Source organism: Camelus ferus, chromosome 6 (genome assembly GCF_009834535.1).
Source record: "Camelus ferus isolate YT-003-E chromosome 6, BCGSAC_Cfer_1.0, whole genome shotgun sequence".
NCBI lineage: Eukaryota > Metazoa > Chordata > Mammalia > Artiodactyla > Camelidae > Camelus > Camelus ferus.
In genome coordinates this window covers 82,338,826-82,362,621 of record NC_045701.1, presented here as the reverse complement: position 1 = coordinate 82,362,621, position 23,796 = coordinate 82,338,826, and the positions used below count along the sequence as shown (strand labels likewise).

General features: G+C 35.7%; 1 protein-coding gene across 1 annotated transcript in view; it reads left to right on the top strand.

Moving 5' to 3' along the window:
• RPS6KA5 (ribosomal protein S6 kinase A5) overlaps nucleotides 1-23,796 on the top strand; it is a 167,345-nt gene that overhangs the window by 45,162 nt on the left and 98,387 nt on the right. Inside the window, exon 2 of the mRNA XM_032482508.1 lies at nucleotides 11,073-11,144. Coding sequence (XP_032338399.1) covers nucleotides 11,073-11,144 — 72 coding nt within the window. The remainder of the gene's footprint in view (nucleotides 1-11,072; nucleotides 11,145-23,796) is intronic.

Here is a 23,796-nt window from a genome sequence, read left to right as displayed (position 1 = left end):
TCCCCTTTCAGCAGAATTCTGTCAATAACACTACCATTCACCAGACTTTCGTTTCTTATAGTCAAGATATGGGTCCAGTGTGGAGAAAATGGAACAGAAGTTCAGTTCGTTTATCTTTGAAAATGGGGACCCCTGTCCTGTTTGCTTTTGCAGTCTCAGCACCCACATCAGGTGTTCAGCAAATGTTTCTTGAACTGAATATTAGGGTGATTCTCAGGTTCATTATTTCCTCTTCCTTCTAGTGTCTACTCAGACCAGATGCTCATTAGCACACATCTAGTTTATTGCAATAACTTCACCATCTTTTAGTCCTTCTTGCTTCTGTCCACGTGGCACACTACTGCCAGAGTAATTTTCCTAAAACCCTTCTTTCCTCTTGTCAAGCGCCATTATTGCTTACAGAGTCAGTTGAAGCTAATTAGTCTGGCATTCCAGGTTTGGAATCAGCTCATTCCATGTACATATTTTATGTCATATTTTTTACTGTTTTCCCCACATGTTTATTATGGTAAAATAGAACAGTCCTCTTACTCTCTGCTAGGAAAATACTTACTCCTGCTTATGCTCTAATTACTCTTCTAGTCCAGAATTTCCCAGCTGTTCTCTTTGCCGGTTCAAATCCTGCACATGTTAGCTAAAGACGTAACACCCAGTTCAGGTGTTAGTAGGCACTTGGTGAATGTTTCTTAAATGAGTGAATGAGGACTGGTGTTTTCAATGAGCTTATCTGACTAGCTTCACATGATAATGATATCCCCTTAATGTCCATGGACTCCATCATCTTTTTTTAATTAAATTACATTTTCACAGCTTATTGTAAATTTATTAAGTAATTAATTCATTGAATAAAATCAGGTGTATGAGTAACTTAGTCATATACGAAGAAAGCTACTTGAAATGGCTTCAAAAGCATTACTCTCTTTATTTCTACGTTTATTGTAAAAGTGCTTTTAAATTAAGCCTTTTCTTAGCTTTAACATAAGTGAATCATTGGATCTAATCAAATGATTTCGGCACATTCTCTGTGCAATTACATTTGTGCAGCTTAGCAGAAACTATGGCAACAGAATAAAAAAAAAAGTGTTGTTACTGATTGTTTTCCTCCCGAAGAGTGAGAAGTTCCAAGTTAAATATCCCACATCTTAAAAAAAAAAAAAAGATTATAGGTAACATGCATTACAAATTGTTTGGTAATAGAATTGCCTAGAAAGTTGGGTTAAGAAGCCATTTATCAATCATGTGTTTATGGCTAAAATCTTGGAAAAGTATACTAAGAATTAACAGTAGCTATCTTTGGTGGTACTATGGGAGATTCTCAAGGTCCACTTTAGGCTTATGTATATTGTTTATCTTTTTAAACCATGAACCTGGATTATTTTATAATAAAAACCCCAAAAGCTATTTAAATTTGGGACAAAAGACAGTTATCTTCTTTGTCTAAATTTATTAATTTCAAAGTTACACCAGTCACAATTTCCCACACTGCATGTAACCATTTTAACATTATAGGAGGAGCTGACGGAATCCAGTTATAAAGAACCAAGTGTTTTATATTCATTGTGGAATACAAGATTTTTTCTTTAAGAACTGTCAAACTGTTTTCTAAAGAGAGTCATTTAAATATTGAAATTTATTAGAGTTTTGGCAAGTATACTTTTAAAAATCCACTGATTTCTTGTAAAGGGCTTAGTTAAATTCAGTCTTAAAAGTGATTTCCTAACCAAGGAGTGTATGTTATTGGATAATAACACTAATCAAGAAATGAAGGATTTTTGCTAGGATCATTCGTAATATTTTAATAAGGAAAAAGTCAGTTAAAATTGCTTTGTGAAAGCATTAAAGCTGTTTATACCTAACTTTTCGAAATGATTAAACTTAGTATTGTATTAATGTAAAAAACCTATAAATGTTTGCTGAGAGGAGACAGTCTAAGCTGATTAATAATAGAGATAAGCCTAAAGTAGACCTTGAAAAGTTTAAAAATGTTTGTTGTTTTAGTCCAAGTTTGCTAATATTTAATGACTCAGATGATGTGGGCATCAAAATAGATGCCATAGAGAAACAATTGATATGGTTATACTGTGTACCAACTAAATACCTCTCGTGTACATTTGTTGGTATTCTTTGTTATTTTATACGTTTGTGAAGAGTTTTCATAGGCATTGTTTCTGTGGGAAGGAGTTAATTCTTTCAGTTAGGATTTAGGGGCTGATGACGAGATTTTGCTGCCATTAAGCTACTATACCCAGAAACCCAGAAATGCCCAAACTCTGCCCAGTGAAATTACTCTTACCCCTCAGGAGTCATGAGGGAACCGTCTTCAAGAAACAGTAGCTAGTGGGACTCAGCACCACATTGATACAAGCTGTGAGAGCTTCCAACACGACAGTGTAGAAGTCTTCTTAAAAGCTGCGTTGGTGCGTGTAATTTAGGCTTACGGCCTAGGTGAGAACTCCTGCTTCCCTCCCAACCCCGTCTAATCATAATCTTGGGGCCAGCATGTTGAGGTGTGCGAGTTACAAGTTTTAGAGGGGAGAACAAACGAATGAATGAACACCAGATCCCAAGAGAACCTGCACAACTGCTTAGTTAAATACTGTATATGGTGGACGGAGGAGTGCAGGTGAATGGCCATGCGCTCCCAGGGGGTCAGGCCAGGCCAGAAGCTTGAGGCACAAAACAGACCTTGTGGGAAGACTGTTCTTAACACAAAGACTCCATCTACTACTGACTTTCTCCGGTCAGGATATTGGACTCTTGGATAATTAGGTTAATAACCTCTTATCTTTGAGGAGAACGAGACAAGGGGTTGGGCAAAAGCATGCAGGCCTATTTCTAGTACAGTTTGGTCCCAGGCATGCAGGTTGCTCCAAACCATCTGGTCAACATATCATTTTGGACTTTCCTAAGGCATGTGAATGATTCAGAAATACAGAGTATTTCTGTAAGTGGCTGATGTCTCTTTCATCTCTAGGGTGGAATAAAGTGTTGTAAATATTTTAAGAATTCTTCTAATAAATGTTAGTGTTGTTGCTGGGAAATCTGAGCTCCTGCTCTTAGGTTAACAGTTTAATTAAGGGAATTGTAGTTTATTTTTAAGCTTTCATGCTCAAAGGCTTCTAATTACAGCGACGAATAATAACATAGAAATGAAAACCATTTTGACACCTGCACTCACATGCTTGAGTATATGCTTGCCATTGCTTGGATTCTATATAGCATCATATTTACCACTTGCTTTTATGTGTTTTGTCATTAACACAATGAAAAAAATCTTTTAGTTAGCAAATACTACCCCATGCCTAACTACGATAGAACTTCCTATAGATTTGCTTCCACATATGTGGTTTCTTACTTACCTAACGGATATAATGTAAAAAAAGGATCATATGTATATGAAGTTGAAGATCCCTGAGATGGGCCTATATCATTTCACCTTTAAGGTTTTATTTTACTCTTTGAAGTTGACTTCCTAGAGCAGTAGTTGAAGGGAAAAGTAGAAACTACTACTATAATGTTGACTGTAGGAAGACTTTTGCTTCTTGTAATGCCAGAATAAGACCCCCTGCTAGAGAATTACTTTGTAGAAAACAACTATAAAAACTGAATTTCATACAAAAAGCAACATTTAAGGCACTTGAAAATGAATACAAGCAGGTAGACTCTTATGGGGAGTACAAAGTTGGAGGAGGGAACGAAGTTAGTATTGCCTTTTCACTGATTTTAGTTTCAAGCTAAGTACAGGCCATATTATTTGGATTCTGGTGAAAAAACAATAGTCTCTCTGGAAATCTGACCAAGGAGGTGAAAGACTTACACATGGACAACTACAAAACACTGATTAAGGAAATTAACGATGACTTAAAGAAATGGAAAGACAGCCCATGCTCTTGGATTGGAAGAATCAGTATTGTTAAAATGGCCATACTACCCAAGGCAATCTACATGTTTAATGTGATCTCTATCAAATTACCCATGACATTTTTTGCAGATCTAGAACAAACAACTCTAAAATTTATATGGACTCACAAAAGACCCAGAATTGCCAAAGAAATACTGAATAAAAAGAACAAAGCTGGAAAATAACCCTCCCAGACTTCAGACAATACTACAGAGCTACAGGAATCAAAACAGCGTGGTATTGTCATAAAAACACACATATAGATCAATGGAACAGAATAGAGAGCCCAGAAATAAACCCACAAACCTACAGTCAGTTAATCTTCGACAAAGGAGGGAAGAATGTACAATGGAGAAAAGACAATCTCTTCAGCAAGTGGTGTTGGGAAAACTAGACAGCAACATGTAAATCAGTGAAGTTAGAACACTCCCTCACACCATACACAAAATAAACTCAAAATGGCTTAAAGAGTTAAATGTAAGACAAGACATGATAAACCTCCTAGAAGAAAATATAGGCAAAACTTTTTTTGACATACATCTTAGCAGTGTTCTCCTAGGGCAGTCTACCCAGGCAATAGAAATAAAAGCAATAATAAACAAATGGGACCTAATTAAACTTATAAGCTTTTGCACAGCAAAGGAAACCATAAGTAAAACAAAACAACAACCTATGGAATGGGAGAAAATATTTGCTAATGATGCAGCTGACAAAGATTTAATTTCCAGAATATATAAACACTCATACAACTTAATAATAAAAACCAAGCAGCCCAACCCAAAAAATGGGCAGAAGACCTAAACAAGCAATTCTCCAATGAAGACATACAAATGGCCAATAGGCACATGAGAAAATACTCAGTATCGCTAATTATCAGAGAAATGCAAATCAAAACCACAATGAGGTATCACCCCACACCAGTCAGAATGGCCATCATTAAAAAGTCCATGAAAAATAAATGCTAGAAAGGGTGTGGAGAAAAGAAAACCCTCCCACACTGCTGGCGGGAATGTAGTTTGGTACAGCCATTATGGAAAACAGTACGGAGATTCCTCAAAAAACTAAAAACAGACTTACCATATGGTGCAGCAGTCCCACTCTTGGACATATATCTGGAGGGAACTCTAATTTGAAAAGATATATGCACCCCAGTGTTCATAGGAGCACTATATACAATAGCCAAGACATGGAAGCAAGCTAAATATCCACCAGCAGATGACTGGATAAAGAAGTTGTGTATATATATATATACAATGGAATAATTCTCAGCCATAAAAAGGAATAAAATAATGCTATTTGCAGCAGCATGGATGGAACTAGAGATCATCATTCTAAGCCAAGTAAGCCAGAAAGATAAAGAAAAATGCCATATGATACTGCTCATATATGGAATCAAAAAAAAAAAAAAAAAGAAAGAAAGAAAGGAGAAAAGAGGACACTAGTGAACTCATCTACAAAATAGAAAAAGATTCGTAGACATAGTAAACAATCTTTCGGTTACTGGGGGAAAGGGGGTGGTAAGGGATAAATTTGGGAGTTCGGGATTGGCAGATGTTAGCCACTGTATATAAAAATAGATTTAAAAACCCCAGATTTCTTCTGTATAGCACAGGGAACTATATTCAATATCCTTTAATGAAAAATAATATGAAAATGTATATATATATACACACATACATACATACATACATGACTGGGACATTGTGCTGTATACCAAAAATTGACACATTATAACTGACTATATAATAATAATAATAATAATAATAATAATAATAATAATAATAATAATAATAATAATAATAATAATAATAATAATGAAAGAATAAAGAAAAAAAAAGTGTCTCTGGCCAGGGAAACTAGAAAACTAAAACCAGAGAACTCTGGCCACTGAAGATAGTAGAGGAATCCTGGAAGGAGGAGAGCTTCAAAGGAGGGGATATCCTCAAATTTCATGTGCAAAATTTGTACATACATCTCTGACTGACCTCTGAACCATGCATGAGTACAACAGACTCAGAACAACTCAGCTAAATACAAAAAAATCTGGATTGCCTTAAAACTGCCTTCTAAGAAACAGAGTTTATAGTTCAAGTCAGGCCAAGCCAAGCCAAGATAATTTGCCTGCTAAAACAAAAGAGACAACTCTTGCTGGAAAAAACAAAAACAAAAACAATCTAGAGTATTCACAAATTAACATTTAAGGGTTAAGGTTAATTAAGTGTAAAATTCAAAATTACTCTACATATGAAGAATCAGGAAAATGGAACACATCCCAGGAGGAAGTAAAAACAACTGAGTCCTAGCCTGAGGTAACTGAGTCATTGGCAACTGGCAATAGCAGACAAGAATGTTAAAGCAGCTCTTACAGTATCCTCAGTGAAATTAAAAAACATGCTCTCCGTGAGTGAAAAAATAAATCCTATCAGATAAATAGAATGAAAAGGAAATGAATTGGAAGTTCTAGAAATGAAAAATACACTGTTTGAAAATTTAAAATCCACTGGATGGATTTAACAATTCAATAGAGATGTCAGAAGGAAAAATACATGAACTTGAAGATAGAAGAAAGGAAATTAATGTAAAGAACAGAGATGAAGCATATTGGAAAAATGTGAATAGTCTCAGGGACCTCTTAGTATCAAACAATCCAACATACATGTAATTGGAATCTAAGAAGATAAAGGGGAGAGAGAATGGGATAGAACAAATATTTGAAAAATTAAGGCAAAAATTCCCCAAATTTGATGAAAAACAAGAATTTACAGATACAGCATACTCAGTGAATACCAGGCTAAATGAACCCAAAGAAGTCCACATCAAGAAACATTGTGGCGAAACTGTTGAAAATCAAAGGTAAAGAGCAATATTGAAAGCAGTAAGAGGAAAAAAAAACCACATTCAAATAGAGGAGCAATAATCTATTTAATGACTAACGTTGTCTCATAAACCAGAGAGTGGAAGAACATGGTTTAAAGTGCTGGATGAAAAGAAAAAAAGTATACAACCCAGAATTCTATGTCAAAGGAAAATATTCTTCAAGAATGAAGATGATTCTGGAGTTAGACAGTGGTAATGATGGTACAACCTTGTGAACTTATTAAAAACCACTGAATTACACACTTTAGAAGGATGAATTTTATGGTATCTTAATTATATCTCAGTAAAAATTTGAAGGTAGGAGAATGACTTTTTCAGATAAAAGAAGACTCAGAGAATTCATAATATGCACTGCAAGAAATGTCAAAGAATGTTCTTCAAGGCTGAAAAAATGTGATACCAGGTAGAATTTTGGATATTTGGAAAAGAAAGACCATCAGAAATGATAAGTGTCTGGAGAAATGCAAAAGTCTCTCTCTCTTTTTTCTTTATTTCTTTGTAAATTTCTTTATAAATTGCTTTATTATATAAGCAAAACTCATAATATTGTCTTGTAAAGTTTATAACATACAGAAGATGTTACAAATCCCGTGTAATTTATAGTGGCTATATGAGAAAGGATGATTGCAGGGTTTCTGTATTTTATGTGAAACGGTGCATTTTTAGTAGTTAGAGTTGTATATTGTAATAAAAAAGAATGAAGCAGTAACACACAAAAAAACTCAGATAAACCTCTGAAACATCAGGCTAAGTGAATGAAGAATGCAAAGAAACTATGTACTGTATGACTCCCTTTATATGAAATTCTAAAGAAATTAAAACTCTGGCAACTGGAATTAGATTATTGGGTGCCTGAGTCAGTGGTCAGGGAAGTGACTGGCTTCAAAGGGACATCCTGAAACTTTTCAGGAGGGTGGCACTGTTTTATATCTTTATTGTAGTGGAGGCTTCACTACTGGACACAATTATCAAAAGCATCAAACTGTTCATTTGAGTGAATGATTTTTATTGTATGTAAATTATACCTCCATAAAACTTTGAAATATTAACAGTAGATTTTTAGTGCTCAAACATCTTCAGTTAATTTTCCATTTGAGCAAAAAATTGACCCATGAAGTTTGTTCTATTTCTCCTCACTTTAAAAGCAAAATAATAAAAGAAAAATCAGAGTTAAATGGTGAATAATACAATTATTTTTGTTTCAACACCAGTGAAATTGTAATTAATTCTATTAAATAAAAAAGTTACTGTCTTTCATATCTTCAGAGTAGAAAAATATGAATCAATGGTATGTTTTCTGATAATCCCAGGTAATAGCTTTGAGAACTGTTGTCAAGATTAAGATCTCTGTATCCTACCCTGTTACAGTTACACCTGCTTGGGCCCCAAGTAAGGTTAAGACAGCAGAATGAAGGAAAGGAGTGTTTTATGACAAGCTTGATCTTTGGTCTCTTGCCACAAACCGAATCCTTGCTCTGGGTAAGCTGTGCTGGGCCACGTGGACCTGCTCAAGATTTACTGGTACCCTAAGCAGATGCTACCCTCTAAGCTTGTTCACTGGAATCTCCCCATTCTTAATCAAGAAAAGCCCAGGAAAGATAAAACTCTCGGAGAAACTTGAGGTGGAAAATGTGTGTTTTTATAAGCCCAGGGCTAAGCTCTTTTCAAGCCCAGCATTGTTGGGTTTTCCTAGGACCTGGGCTTGAGGTACGAGGGAGGAAAAGAGCCTCTCCCAAGATCTGCCTTACCTCACCAGCCACCTAGGAACAAGATTAATAGGAAAGCAATACAAGGTGTAAACAAAGTCTTAGCAGCTAAGGCCAGGAGAGGAGAATCCAAAGAGAACGTGTCTTGAAGAAAGCAGAAACCTCCTCTTCTCTGGGAAGCCTTCACCACCACCACTCCTCCCCCAAGTACAGAGGCGTCAGTGCTGTTCATCTCGAGCCCTGTCAGTTCTTCCCCCCCGCCCCCAGGACTGGAGGTTGGGGAAGCTTTCAGCCTCCTTTGCAGGCAAAGTGTTCATTTATGTCAGAAATCAAGTAGCAGAGGTAGGAGATTATGAACAAAAACAGGCCTTCATGATTATCTGAAAGATCTTTGTGAATAACCAGGGTTTCCTGGAAGGTATACTTTGTAGAACAAAGTATAATTAATCTGTGGCCTCTTTTAATTTCCTGTAAAGTAATTCCTTGGTTAGTGAAGAAAGGTTGGAGTGCCTGTGTGTCAAAAGGTAGTTCCTTATCTTCTTTGTCTAGCTGTAAATATGGATATGCAAGAAAGACAGTATACAGACAGTGCTTTTGGAAAGCTGGGCTTTTGCACATCTCTTAGTAAATAAAAGATGACTCCTAATAGTGACAATCAGGGGTGATAATTTTTAATGTATGACTCTTTAATAATGTCTTAAACTTTAACAATTTTTGCACAATAAAATAACAGAATTTAACATTCAGTTAAAAGAGAGCCTAGTCATTATTTCAAAAGTAGTGGTTTCCTGTGAGCTTGACTTTTAAAATGTAATCTGTTTGACATACTACAGGAGGATATGCAATGGTGTGTACTCTTTAAGATACTACCTATGTTTTTGGTATTCATTTTAGATTATTAAAGCCGATGTGAACTTGAGTCCTGGGCTATGTACACTGATTTGTTCCTACTGTGAAATTATGCATTAATGGTCAAACTCTTAGGAACAGAGAGTAGAGCTTGAAAGAGAGGGAAAAGAGGAGTTGTTCAACGGAGTTTGTTTTGCAAAGTGAAAAAGTTCCAGAGATCTTGAAAACAAAATATCTATAGTTAACACTGTGTTGGATGCTTAAAAATGGTTAAGATGGTAAATTTTGTGAAATTACTTATCCCCTGAAAAAATTTAATTCTAGAAGTTCTTAGTTGGGTCTAATTTTCTTCAAATTGCATTCCCAAAACATTAATTTATTTACAAACACTAATAATCTTAATGGAGCACAGCAAACACTGTATGAATTAGCTCATATAATCCTCATCACAGCTCTGTGAGGTAGGTGTTATTTTATTATCTGCCATTTTATTATGAACATTTTCAAATATACAGAGAATTTGAAAGGATTTTATGTTGAACATCCTTATACTGTCTAGATTCTGCAATTAACATTTTGTTTTATTTGCTCTATCACTTATCTATCCAGACCTGTATTTGTCCATTAGTCCCTCTTTAAAATGCATTTCAAAGTAAACTGCAGACACCAGCATGCTTTGAGGGTAGGCATTTTTATTATCTTCATTTTACACTAGAGGGATCTGAAACACAGAGAAGTTAAGTAATTTGTTCAAGGTCACACAGCTTTTAAGTGGTAGAACCAGGATTTGGACCAAGCCCTTCTTAGTTGCTTCTTTCTAATCACATAATGTTAATAGGTATTACCATAAAAAGCAATTTGTGGTCCAATTAAGTTGGACAGATATAAGTATCTCGATCTTGAAGATCCACATGCATATTTTCATGGTACAGGATCTGTGAGGTTTAGCAATAAAGAAACTTATTTAACTTGGTTTAAGCTACTTATTTCCAGATATATTCAACCAGAGAACTCTGCTCCCCACCCTTCCCCCAGAAATAATACCTATTAACCATCTCATAGGTTAGGACCAGAATTCAATGGAATATACTCTAGAAAATGCTCATTTATAAGATAGCCTAATTTTGTTTATTAGAGAATATGTTTTTGAAGATTTTATATTTTTAAATATAGTCGTAGAATTTTAGAGCTATCAGAGATCTTAGAATTCATTGAGACCAATGCTTTCATTTCAGAGACGAGGGAACTGAGATACAGGGTGTCAGGTGACAAATGCAGGCTTCTTCATATTCAAGTGCTTAGTGGCAGAAGTGGGAGTGGAACCCAGCCTAAAACCTGGGAATGGCATTTACAAGACACTCAGTAAATATTTGTTGAATAAATGAATACATCTAAATCTGTCCAATTTTCTTTCCACTACATATCTAGCTACATACTAGAATTCATGCTCATTTTCAGATTATTTGGTCAGTAGAGAGTCTATTAGCACTTTATTTTTATGTTAATATTTGATGCAAATGATCCATAGTTACTAAATTCTAAAAAAAATTTTATCCTAGTGTATAATATACAGAAAATTGTACCAAACATAGCTGTACAGCTTAGCATAATTATAAAGTGAACCCTTGTTTAACCACCCAAGTGAAGAAATAAAAACATTGCTGGTTCCTCAGAAGCCCTTGTGGACCCCTCCTGTTGCTGCTCCCCTTAATTATTTATTGTCTTTCTCTCCTTTTTAGCTAATTTAACAGGACATGCAGAGAAGGTGGGGATTGAAAATTTTGAGCTCCTGAAGGTCCTAGGAACTGGAGGTAAGTCTTAAGTTAATTATTTTTTGGGGAAAAAAAAAGTACTTGATATCCCTACAACAGAAAGGATTGATATTTCAATACCAAAATCAATTAAAATGTAAAAAGCGTAAGGAATCCAATAGGAGAACTGTCAAAGAACACAAACAAACCACTCATAGAAGAAATACAAAATGCAAAATTTAAAAGGTTGGCGAAGATTTAGAAAAACCAATCTCTCTTACCCTGTTGTTGGAATGTAAATGAGTTCAGTTTTCACACAGGACACAATGTTTTTTTAAAAAATCACTAACATTTGTAGAGAGCTTGTTACTTGCCAAGTACTGTGTGAAGTGCTTTATTCTGATTGATTCATTCAGTCCTCACTCAACTCTGTTGACAGTCCATGCTCATCATTTTTAATAATGAAAACTCTAGACTCTTCAGAAACGTAACAGTATGAAGTTCATTAAAAGAACATGGATCTGTACGTTCTATTATCTATAAAGTAGAGTTGAAATGATTTGAATTTACTAACATTTTTGAAAGCTCCCCATAATGTAATATATTTTTTAAAAAGACTAGATAAGATAACGTATATTATACCATTTCCATAATATAAACATTGTATGAATAAATGTCTACATGTGAATATACAGAAAAATCTCTGAGCTATACACCAGAATGACAACAGTGGCTGTCCCTGGGTGTTGAGATTTTATATGATCTTGATTTTCTGCTTTACACTTTTCTGTGTCTTCTGAATTTTTGCTATCACTGTTCTTGCTGCTCTAAAGTCCGGGCCTCATGGGCGTATGACCTGTGCAGGTGCAGAGATGCCTGCACTTAGAAGACCCCTAAGTTTGGTTTAATGTTCTGCTTTCACGGTTCTGAAATTCTAAATAATTTGTGAACAAGGCATCCCACATTTTCATTTTGCACTGAGCCTGCCAATTACGTAGCTAGTCTTGTCAGGATATAAATTTTTCTAATCAGAATCCCAGAAGGAGCTGATAGAGTTGGGAGAGCTACTATCCAAAGAGATAATAGCTGGGAATTTTCTGGGATTGGTTAAATGTATGAAATTACAGATTTAGGAAACAGCAAATCTGAAGCAGACAAGTATAAAGAAATTCTTGCATAGATACAGCAGAGAAACTATGAACACCAGAGACAGAAACATACCCTAGAAACAGCCAGAGAGAAAAGACTTATTTATAGAGGAACAGTGAGTGATTAACAAATTACTTTTTAACAGCAACCATGAACTACAGCTGCAGGAGAGTGGAAGAATGTCTGCAAAATACCCAGAGAAAATAGCTGTCAATTTAGAATTGTATACCCAGCAAAACTCTTTTCCAGCAGCGAGAGCAAAATAGACATTTTCAGACAGACAAAAGCTGAGTGTGTTTTCCACAAATAGATCCTCACTAAAAGAATTTCTTAAAGATATAATTGTAGGGAGAAGGGAATTGATCTCAGAGTTTCTAAGATGCAAAAATTTAAGATGAATAAAAAAGATCTAAACAATATTGACTGTAAAACCATAGTCAAAATGTCTAATTTGCAGGGTTAAAAAAAGAAAACTGCAATATTGGACAAAAGTAACATATAATTTGGGAGGTGATAGGAATTGAGTGTTCTGATATAGTATTCCTCAAATTTTAACATGTGTATGAATCTTGAAATGTGTAAGAGATCAAATTGATTGAAAAAAGAATAGAGAACCTGAATAGTCCTATAATCATTAAATAAATTGGTCAATAAGTAAAAATCTTCCTGCTAGGAAGACGCTTTGTATGGTTTTAAAAATGAGTTCTGCCAAACATTCAAGGCATAGATAATTCTAATAATCCACAAACTCTTTCAGAGAATATATAATGTGGAATTATTTCCTCCAACTTGTATAAGGCTAGTATCACCTTGAATCCAAATACATGCAAAAAGGGTATGAGGAAGAAGAATTATAGGCCAGTTTAAAAAATCAATTAAAAATTTTTTTAATTTAATATCAAATTTGTAAAATCCTTGTATGTTTCTTTTAACATGTTTAACATTTTATCTCATTATTTTACCTCAACTTTTTGAGTGGTTTGATCATAGGAGATCTTTAAGATAATTCTGTGAAGGTGAGAAACGTTTGCCAATAACATTTTACTTGCATTTCTGTTCATGCTTCTTCCTATAACTGGTCTGTTGTTAGCCATGGATACTGCCTTTCCTTTTTGTCTGCTGACAGTATCCTGCTCTTATAAGAAGACAGAATAATAAATGTCATCGTAGGTATTTCTGTATTTAAAATCACAGTTTTGATGACTAAATGGAGTAGGTGGAAACTTCTATTATGAATATAATAAAATCTCAATTTTTATTCAAAAATTTTACCACTAATCTTTCAGTTTCATTACCTTTTTAAGGTACCTTTCTTCCAGCACAACTTAGAATAATAGAAAAGCCTCATCAGATGTCTTTACGTGTCATGTCAGGTTTTCTTTGGAAATGAAACTGAGAACTCTTCTGATGAATTAATTTTTATATATTTTGAACTAGAAAAATGCTGTTCATCCAATATCTTGAAGATTATGTGGAATATTGGAATATGAAAGATTTACTTTTTGATCTCATACTTAAAAACATATAATATTCATGAAAAAAAGCTCTCTTACCTCAGAGTATTGATTTATTTCTCTTTTCAGCTATCTGATTTCTTTTCCTCTGTTGTTAGTCTGTTGATCAGTTTCCTAAACTAGAAACTTGGAAATAATTTTTGATTCTGGTCTATTTTGGCCTTTTTATGTCTTATTTCTCAAAGTCCCATAATTTCGCTTTCAAAATGACCCTTGGGTTTATCTTTTCTGTTCCTAGGGCCGTTGCTCATATTACCTTGTGCATGGATTGTTGTTAGGGTTTTTTTCACTGGTCTGTCTTTCTGCAAGTTCTCACTTCCATTTTATGCATTTTATACACATTCTGTTATAAGTAATATTCAGCCTTATTAAAATTTAACACTATTTGCTATTCTCCTGTTTCAGAATTTATAGCGCCTTTGCTTCCAGTTAACTATTCAAGCCCACATTTTTGTCTTCCTTTCAGGCTTAGCTCTCTTTTCTTCTGTCTTTTTTCCTCCAGTTACCCCAATATTCCGCCTGTGTACCAGTCAGGTGATTTTCTTTTACTCCTCATGGTTATGTGTACTTTCCCAGCCTCTGAGGCCCTGTCTTACCTTGTTCCTTCCTAGTGCTTCTGCTCTTTTCCATCTGTCCCAATCCTGCCTGATCACTTCATTCTCTGAATTGTGACCCTGAAAGTCCTTTATAGAGAAATGTCACTAAGTGGTTCTCTGAATTTTCCTTCACATCTGCTATTTTTCTTCTAGACTGTAAGCTCTTAGGGTCATCCTTATGTATGTTCCCAACACTATTGCCCTACTTTCTCCCCATACACAACAGTATGAAGTTTAATAATAGTCTAACAAGAATATAGTTCATGCTTTTGTCTCCAGCATTATTTTCAAGATTGATACTCCTAAGTTCAGGAAGTATCTTTGGTTCCTCTTTTAGAATTTTGTTTCATGATGTAATTTTGGCTTATTTGTGGAGTAATGAATGATTCTTTAAAAAATTTCTCTCTTTACCTTTTCTGCTGCCTTCCTTTTGACCATTTTGCTTTCTTTGAGACATCTATCCAAGTATGGGAGGAGGTCTTTAAATGTACCCATTGTATAACATTATTAGTAATTCTGATGCTTAATGAATTAGAGCATGTATTCTTGTTAAATTTTCTTTATTCATCATGCTTGATGTGGACTTCACAGATCCTTTGTCATTATGACAAAAAAAAAAAAAAAGATAAATTTTGCCATGTAACCATAAAAGGTGCAGCCAAGTTGATTTCCTCTTCTAATTCTGGTGCATTCACAGTTGTGAGGTTCTTGGATATCAGGGATGACTTAGAAGACTCAGGTTTGAATCTTGACACTATCATTGCCTACTCGTGTTCCTTGGGTAAATCACATGAACTCTGTAAGCCTATGTCCTTTTTGGCCTAAGTTAATAATGCCTACCTCACTGATGTTGTTATAATCGATAATGTGAGATAATCGATATGAATTGCCAGTTGCTAGATAACCATCAGTTGTGATTATGTGTTCAACAGGGAACTCCACTGTAACACTGTACCCTAAATTAGAAAGACAAAATTATTTAGGCCTTATTCATAAGGGTAGATAATTAGTTCTTTCATACAGTCACTCTGTTAGCATATGTAGGAGTAATTTTAGCCGAAGTTATATTTCTAATAATAAAAATCTAACAATTGAAAACATATTTCATAAATGAGATATTGATAGTTGAAATTTTATTAGCATTTCTAAGAAGTTTATTTGTGTGTTACCTTAAAAATAATATATCAAATGAAAGATTGTATTTCCTTCTTATTTGTTTTCTAATCTTAACTATTCAAATATTTTAGGTTCTGAATGACTTTTTGTGTGTTAGGTTAACAGTCTTATGCTAAAATATGCATAAAATGAGTAATAAAACATTTAGATTACCTGACACGTAGTAAATGCTATATAAACTTCAGCTCCTTGTATATTTGAAAGGGAAAGAAGCCCATCTTCTAAGAGAGCTGATATAATGCATTACCAGTGTCTTAGATTAGCTTGATACATAAGTGATAGTCATTTCTTAACAGATATTTTATTGTAAAGCCTAAAGTATGTCCAGCGATAAGTAGAGACATACAACCACAAAAGGTCTTCCAGGCTTCAGGCTGTTCCTTTCTAATCAGTTCTCCACACTACAGCCAGGATGATCTTTCTTAAGTGCAAATTTGATCATATCACTTCTCTATTTAAAATCTTTCAGTTCATTCCCATTGCTCTTGGGATTCATTCATTCACATGTATTTATTAAGAGGCAAGTACCATTCTGGGTGTTGGGGATAGAGTAGTGAGCATTAAAAAAAAAGATATATTACATACAAACTTGCGAATTGAATAATATGGTCTTCATTCAATATTTATTTCTGGGTTTATGAAACCTTCAAATGAATGCTGGCAGACTGTAGAAATCAAAATGCCTTACCTCCAGTAATGTCTAATGAGCAGCAACCATTTGTGCCTACCTCAGTCCCTGGCGCCCTCATAAGGTTACTTTTTCCTTATCGTGTGGATTTTGGTGGTAGGAGGGATCGTGTAATTGACAGATCTTGCAAGCTGTTCCATGGAAATACTTATTCATCGAGTAGGGAGAATACTGTTGGGTTGTTTACCCCAGCCTTAAGTGCTATTGTTGAAATATTAACTCCGATAGGTCTTTGCTCATTGGTCCCAGACTCTATGAAAATCATTCCCAACATGAGAGCTTTTTTGAATTTTTTTTTTTTTTTTAACTGCAGACTTCAGAAACTCGTCTTATTAAATGTATTTCTTTTTTTCCTGGGTAATTTGCCACTAGATGGTGCTAGGAATTGCACTAGGCAAGTTAAAGACACAGCTACCTTTTAGCGATATGATCAAAGGGAAACAAACTTTGGCTGAGTCATGTAAGACTGTTTTAACAAGTATGATGACTTAGTCATCATTTGTCATTTAATGCTCTTAAGTGTTTGGAAAGTATCCCTATTAAAATAGTACTTTTAAAAGCCTGTATTCATTAAATTGTCAAAATTGACATTCGAAAAAAGTTTATAGTTTTGCATCTGTGTGTACCCCCATATCTTATAGTTCAGTGTAAGCCTACACAGTGTTTAAGGAAATCTTAGAGGTTAAGTGCTTGTGATGTTTTATACCATAATCAAAAGATGATTCTGTTTGAAGATGTTGGTTGACATTGTCTCCCTGGTATAAATCCAATTAAGCTTATCACTGATGCTGTCGTAGGTCTCATTTGCTAGAAGCAGAACCTGGGACAAGGATTTGGGCACATTTGATTTATTGCAGGAATGCTCTCAGGGGAGAGCGAGGGAAATGGCAGGGCATAGGAGGAGGCTAAGCAGCTTGTGGTCAAAGCTGGGGTCTGGGTTCAGCCTAAACCATGGGGAGTTTTGGAGCAAGAGTGAGGAAGCAAGGCTTTTGTACCCAGACAGCTTGTTTGTTGAGATGTAAACAAAGAATGATTTATGAACTTGCTTCTTAGTCCTTATTTCCTTGTCTTCCTATAATTTTCTTTTAGTAAGGTCTTCCAGTAATCACATTCCATGGGTAGTCAATTCAAGCCTAGACCTCATAGTACGACATGGTTTCCTTTGCAGCTTTTTCTCCTTTCCTGCTGAATCAGAATCTTTGGTTTTCAGGTCATTCGGGACCAGGGGTAAGAAATGGCCTATGGACTACATGAACCGTCCGTATGGAGACAGTCTGGTGTTGGCCACAACCACATGCATACATGCAGTTATTAGCTGGCTTAATGCATGTGGTATCTTAATACTTTTTCTGAAATTAGAAAGTGCTGATCTAGAAGATACTATACAATTATTCTCTAATATTCAAGCTAACAGTATGCATAAATGGAATCCGTAGGTAGTCAGTCCAGTAACTTTTTTATTTTCAACATTTTACATATTAAGTCTTTCTTAGAAGCTGTGACCATCCGCAAGAGAACATTCTGATTGTGAACCTCTTTCAGCTGTACAGCTGTTTTTGACCATTTAAAGTAGTTAAGCAAATGAGTCAAATGGCCCTGGTTAGATTAAAAACTAAAATTGAATTAAATCTGGAATGCTGTCACTTTTATTAAGTTTCTTCCAGATCCTCTTTGTTATGTATCTTCTAGGGAGGGTATAAGTGTTGATGCCTAAAACAAATGGCCTATCTCAGTCTCTTTCATAAAAATTATTGCCTGTGATTTCATGTGCTTTTACTGTCTCTCGTTTGCCTTTAGCATCTGTTTATTTAATCAAGCATGTTTTGGGTTCATACCTTTTCCTTGTATATTAGAAAAATAGTCTGTTTTATAATCAGTCTACCTTTATTCATTTTAGACATTTTGTTTTTATGATTTTACAAATCCTGGCAACAGTGGCTAACTTTAAAAAATGGTTGTATCAAATGGTTAAAATTATCCTTTTTTATTTTAAAATCATGTTGAAATACTTAGTTTTATAGGTATGTATTTTTTTTTAATTTGGAATTTAGTGTGCAATTAAGACATCTGTTGCATAAAGGAATTTAGGAATCAGTGCTTCTGTTTGATAAAGATGTAAAGTCAAGTGCATTTTATTTTGAATGTATTTTGAAATGTACCTATTTTCAAAAAGAGATTTAAGGGCATTTTTCAAAGGTAGAAAAAAAGGAACCTAAAAAAAACAAAAGAACACAGAGCAAAAGGCAGATAACAGAAAAGTGGAATAGATATTATAGACATCTGGGCTTGAGATAGTCATTATAATTGAATCTTAAATTTAACTCTGAGGTTACTAAGAGGTAGGGATAACGGGAACATTCTTTGGCCTACATAATTTGTGTATGTGTTTTTTTTTAAAGGAATGGCATATATATTCATGCAGAGTAGGCTCTCAAGCTTTTTTGACTATTACCCATAGGACAAAATAGGCACATTTTTGTATTGCAGTTCAGTATGTGTATTTATGTATGTATACAGACATACAGACACACACACACTAACATGCTTTTTTCCACTAACACTTACATAGTGTTTGTTATCTGTCAGGCCCTATTCTTGATCCTTATGTTAATTTATTTAATCCCCAAACCGTGTGATGTAGGAACTATTACTATCCATAATGAGGAAATCGAGACACAGCCATGATAACTATTTTGCCCAATGCCACCCAGTTATTAAATAGCATATCTAGGGTTCACATCCAGACAGTCAGGCACCAGCGTCTATGTTCATCATTGTTCTGCCCTATTTTTTTTCTCTTTCATGTGCTTAGACTTGTTTACATTCACATATACCTACACATGTGTATGTATATAAAGAGGAAAGAGAAATTTCATGAAACACTTTTAGTATATTCATTTCTTTTTTTAGTTTTTTAGTTTTAAAATGCTGGTCGGACCCACTAAGTTGATATCATCCTCCACTAATGGGTCACAGCCCACAGTTCGAAAAAAACTGATGTAGAGAGACTTTTAACAAGTGCTGAAGCTATCAAATGGTTCCTTTGTCACGGACATTAAATAATATAATGAGAACAGCCTCTTCGATAAAAGATACGGAGATATTCTTGAAGACACATAATTTTGTTTTATGTGGTCTCTAAAAAGTGGCACACAGAAGATTAAACCTCAGCTCACCAGAGTGTTTCCGGGTAGAATTTAGAGACCAAGTGAGGTGCTTTCTGTTGATCTGTCTTAACACAGGGTAGATTTTAGGGAGTTACTGGGATGCACAGTAATGCTTCTTTTCAGTTCTGAAGTCTGACTAATCAGATATTTCAAATGAGTCTTTAAAAGTACCAGATGATGGTCAAGTCTCCCGGTTGAAGCCCCTGAGTGTTAGCTTTTTGTGCACTGATTGTGCTGACACTGAAATGAAGCTGCTCTTCTGAGAATCCTTCCAGTGATGGTGGTTTTCCTGGGGCTTGATATATATACCACCCTAGCATTATTTATATGTACATTTGATACCAATTTCCTAGGGCAGGACAAGTGAAATTTAGAGTTCCAAGAGAGTATTTCTTGTTTAGTTCCATTTCTGACACCGCTGACTTGGGGTGAGTGGAGTTCTACAGGGCATGATGGAGGGGAAGGCAGGCGGATTCAGCACACATCACATGTGAAAAGATAGAAATCGTTCTTCGGCTTAAGTTACATATGAGAAAAGGTTGTGGCCAGGCATTGTAATCCATTCTTACGTAGTTGTGGCAGTTTACAGAGCAGTGGCCATATGTAGATGTCACCATGTTATTTTCTCTTTTTTACAGTGGTGGCAGCTAAGTTTCCTGAGTTCACTTTTCATCAGGGAATGTTGTCAGGAATCATATTTAATACTCACATTAAGAGTGATTACTTCATGAAAAGCCTGTTCCTTCTCCAAAGGGAAGGAGCTGGCTATAGCTCTCTACTGTGGATCTGCATTGTTAGTTTCTTTTCCTAAAGACCCACCTTCAACTTTAGATCAGAATTGTCAACTGAGTAGAGGGGTTTTGGCTGTATGCTACAGAACTCTTTCTTTGTTTGCTATCTTGCTTATTTTTTCATGTATTCAACATTATTTGAGTTTCCATGGTGTGCTGGCTCCATAGTTATTTGCTAATGATACAAAGTGAGTGAAATCAGATGTAGTCCATGGTTTTGTGGAATTCACAGTCCAGTGGAAGCTACACAGTGAAGCAATCACACAAGTAAATGAAAACACATGTTTCTGATAACTTTTATGGTAGGGAATGCATATGTCATGAGAGTATAAGTAGAGGAACTGTAGTAGCCCGGGAAATCAGGAAAAGGCTGTATATCTGAAGGAGTGAGTCAGTGGGATGGTGAGATGGAGAGAGGTAGGTAGAAGCCAGATAATTTAGATTATCTTAAGCATAATGGGAAATCAAGTGTTTTGAGCCAGAAGGGTTATATTTTTATCAACAATTTAGATGACGACACAGAAGGTATATTTTACCAGATTGAGGGTGAAAGCAAGCTGGGAACATAGCTAGTATGGTTGATGGCCAAGTCACTCTTTAACAAGATGACTGTCTTGAGAGAGGGAAAAATTCCAGCAGTGATGAGTATGTTCCTTTCGTTAGTGGAATCTCTCTCGTATGACGTGATTGGTACTTGTGGTTAATCAAAAAAAGTTGTTTAAAGTGAAAAATCATTTTAAAAGGATATATAAACATGTACTTTGAACATATTACTTATCACCTAAAATGTATAAATGTCACTTGCCAGTCTTTACTTGTAGGCCCAAGGCTCTGAGAGGAGCTTCTTAAACAATGGTTTGTTTTGTATAAACTATACTTGTAATGCATCATCTAAAATTAAGTTTCTGATTCTTTGAAGTAGAATGAGAATGAGACACATTTGAAGTAGTCTGGGTACAAAATCCTTTTAGATTTTCACAGTTTTTTTCCCCTGATCTTTTAGAATTGTTACCCCCATACCTTGTTTTTTTCAGCAGTTCTTTTCTTTAAGTGCCTTGCTTTTATCTAGTTCTTCCAAAGCTTTCCACCTCATTTTTTCTCTTTTATTTCACACTTGCATTTCAGTGGTTTATGTAATATAGAGTTAAATTATATCGTAAGAAAATAACATGTACACACAAGTAAGGCAGTGTGTATCAGTGACTGGTGTGAAGCAGACAGCTGAACTGTGCGGGGACAGGAGGGCATGGGAGAACCAGTAGTAGGCGTGCAGTGGTGCGTTTTACAGAAAGGGGAGTACCAGTTTGTCTCGGGCGTTGTCTAAGTGGAAGTCACCAGGAGGGTTTCTGCCATATTTTTTTAAAAGCTGTAGTTCAGGTACAGTTGTTTATGCTACAAGTTCGGTATGAACCCGCAGTGTGGCATGGCTGGTAAGCAGTGTGTGCAGAGTATGCAGTTTTAAGTAGCATTAATAGAAGTTTGAGTGACAGAGAACAGAGATCTCGCAGTGCTTGAGCATTTGGATCCCAGTGGGAGCAGCATGTCCTAGGTGAGCGCTCTCCAGAGGAATTAAACCAGACACCTTCAGTTCTTAACCTCTTTCTCCAGAATAATGCAGGTAAACATACACAGAGTTTCCTTGCATTTAATTATATAGCATTATAAATTGACTGCTTTTACAGATAGACTGTAAAAATATTTTTTAACAAATTGATCTCATCATTTAAAAACCTTTGATTTTAATCAAAGATTAAATGCTATTCCTAAAAATTTTTGTTGAATTTGGATTTTACAAATAAAGTGAAAAGATTAGTTTAATTGTGCTCAAAGTAAGTTTCAGCAAGAAGGCTGCTTTTGTTCAGCTTGAAAAAGGAGCTGAAATTGTACAGTGGCTTTGAATGTGACAGCATGAATGTCATCTTGCTTTAAAGCCGTCAGTCAGTTTTAACTTTTCTTTATTATGACAAGTGCTAAAAACCTGATTCATAATGATAATTGTGGCCAATGGAATGAGAATCACACCAGTGGAAAAGCAAACTGAGACCTAGTCCAAGGAGCTAGACATTTCCCCATGACACTCCATTTAGTTCATTTTACGTGATTTCCTTAATCATCAAGCCATTGAGATCATTGTCATCAAGATCTGTCAACATCGTGCTGCCTGCGTCAGGTGGGATGGGATTATAAATCCACATTTCAGTTTCAACAGAAGTGACTTTCAAAAGATCCATCATCTCCCCCCTCCCCCAACTTATGGAATTATTTTGCCAGCTTTGGAAAAGCTTATGTAGTTGTCGTGGTCCAATCCTGTCTTTGGAAACGGCTGCTTGGCTGTAAGGTTTTGGGCAGTATCCAAAACAATGTCTGTCGGCCTTGAATTGAAAGATTTACCTCATTCATATGGTCACAGATGTCTGTCAAGCTAAGTCAGGAATTAATCCTTCTTGTCATTTATTTTTAGAGTCTACTTCCCCTCAATCTCGAAATAAGTAGAACCTCTACCTCAAGTCCCCTCAAAGCCCTGCAAGGCTAGTCCTCTGGGAAACCAGTGAACTCCATGCCCTCTTCTGCTGACATTTCTTGACAGAGTATCTTGGAAAGGCCCTGGCTCTGAAGAAATCGGTAAGATTCAGAGCAGTACACAGGACTTCGTGAAGATCGCTAGGAGTGCATCTGAAGCCATTGTGTGTTGATGCATAAGTTAGAGCCGTGCTGACGTATGAGACTTAGTCTCTTTACCTGAGCAGCAAATCCAGGTGTGTTGCTGAACATCAGGGGCTCCCTCTAAGCAGGAAATACTACTCTTTGCCTTTTTTGGTTTCACCATTGGTAGCCTTTGCAGTTTGCAAAAGATGCTTTCAAAACAAGAATTCTCTAACACTGTAAGCACACATAGCAAATGAAAGCCAGAAATTGGCTCCACTTTGAGGCAGTCAGTCATTCATCTTGTCGCAACTAAAAGGAAATAATATTGCCACCAATTTCAGTTTCAGTGACCCCTCTTAAAATATTGGAAAACATGTGGGCGGTTCTGGACTGGATGGCACTACTCAACAGAAGGACTGCTTCACTTTCTCCCTCCGCACTGATCTGCACACCAACTTAGTCGGGGAAGGTGGCTTCTTCAAGGTCTCTCCAACAGTGTGTTTTCTTTCTCCTGCGATGTGATAAGCAGCCTTACCGGTGCTTCAAGCACAAGGCTGTTTGGAGGCAACTGTGTTTTCGTTAAGCAGCCTACTCACGAGTAAGATCCTGTTTGTCTGAAATATTTGTTGTTTGAAACATTGTAAGGCACTCCTTGAACTGTATTGACATAACCATCTATTGGCACTTACCATGTGATAGAAGTACCATAGCTTGAGTTAATCATGGCAATTCTAAAAGTGAAAACAAAAGATTTTTTTGTAAGCTTCATCACACTTTTCCCCCTGACATTTTTCTGATAAAAATAATGGTAACGGCAGGACACGTAGTGTTTAGCTCGTACTATTGGAGAACTTCTGGGCGTCATCACATGGCAAGGAGGATGACTTGTTTATTATGTGACCTTCCAGTGTATAACGTGGCAGTAAGGATGCTTTTATATTATTGGCCCACATACATTAGCATCCTATGCTGCCTCACATTTACT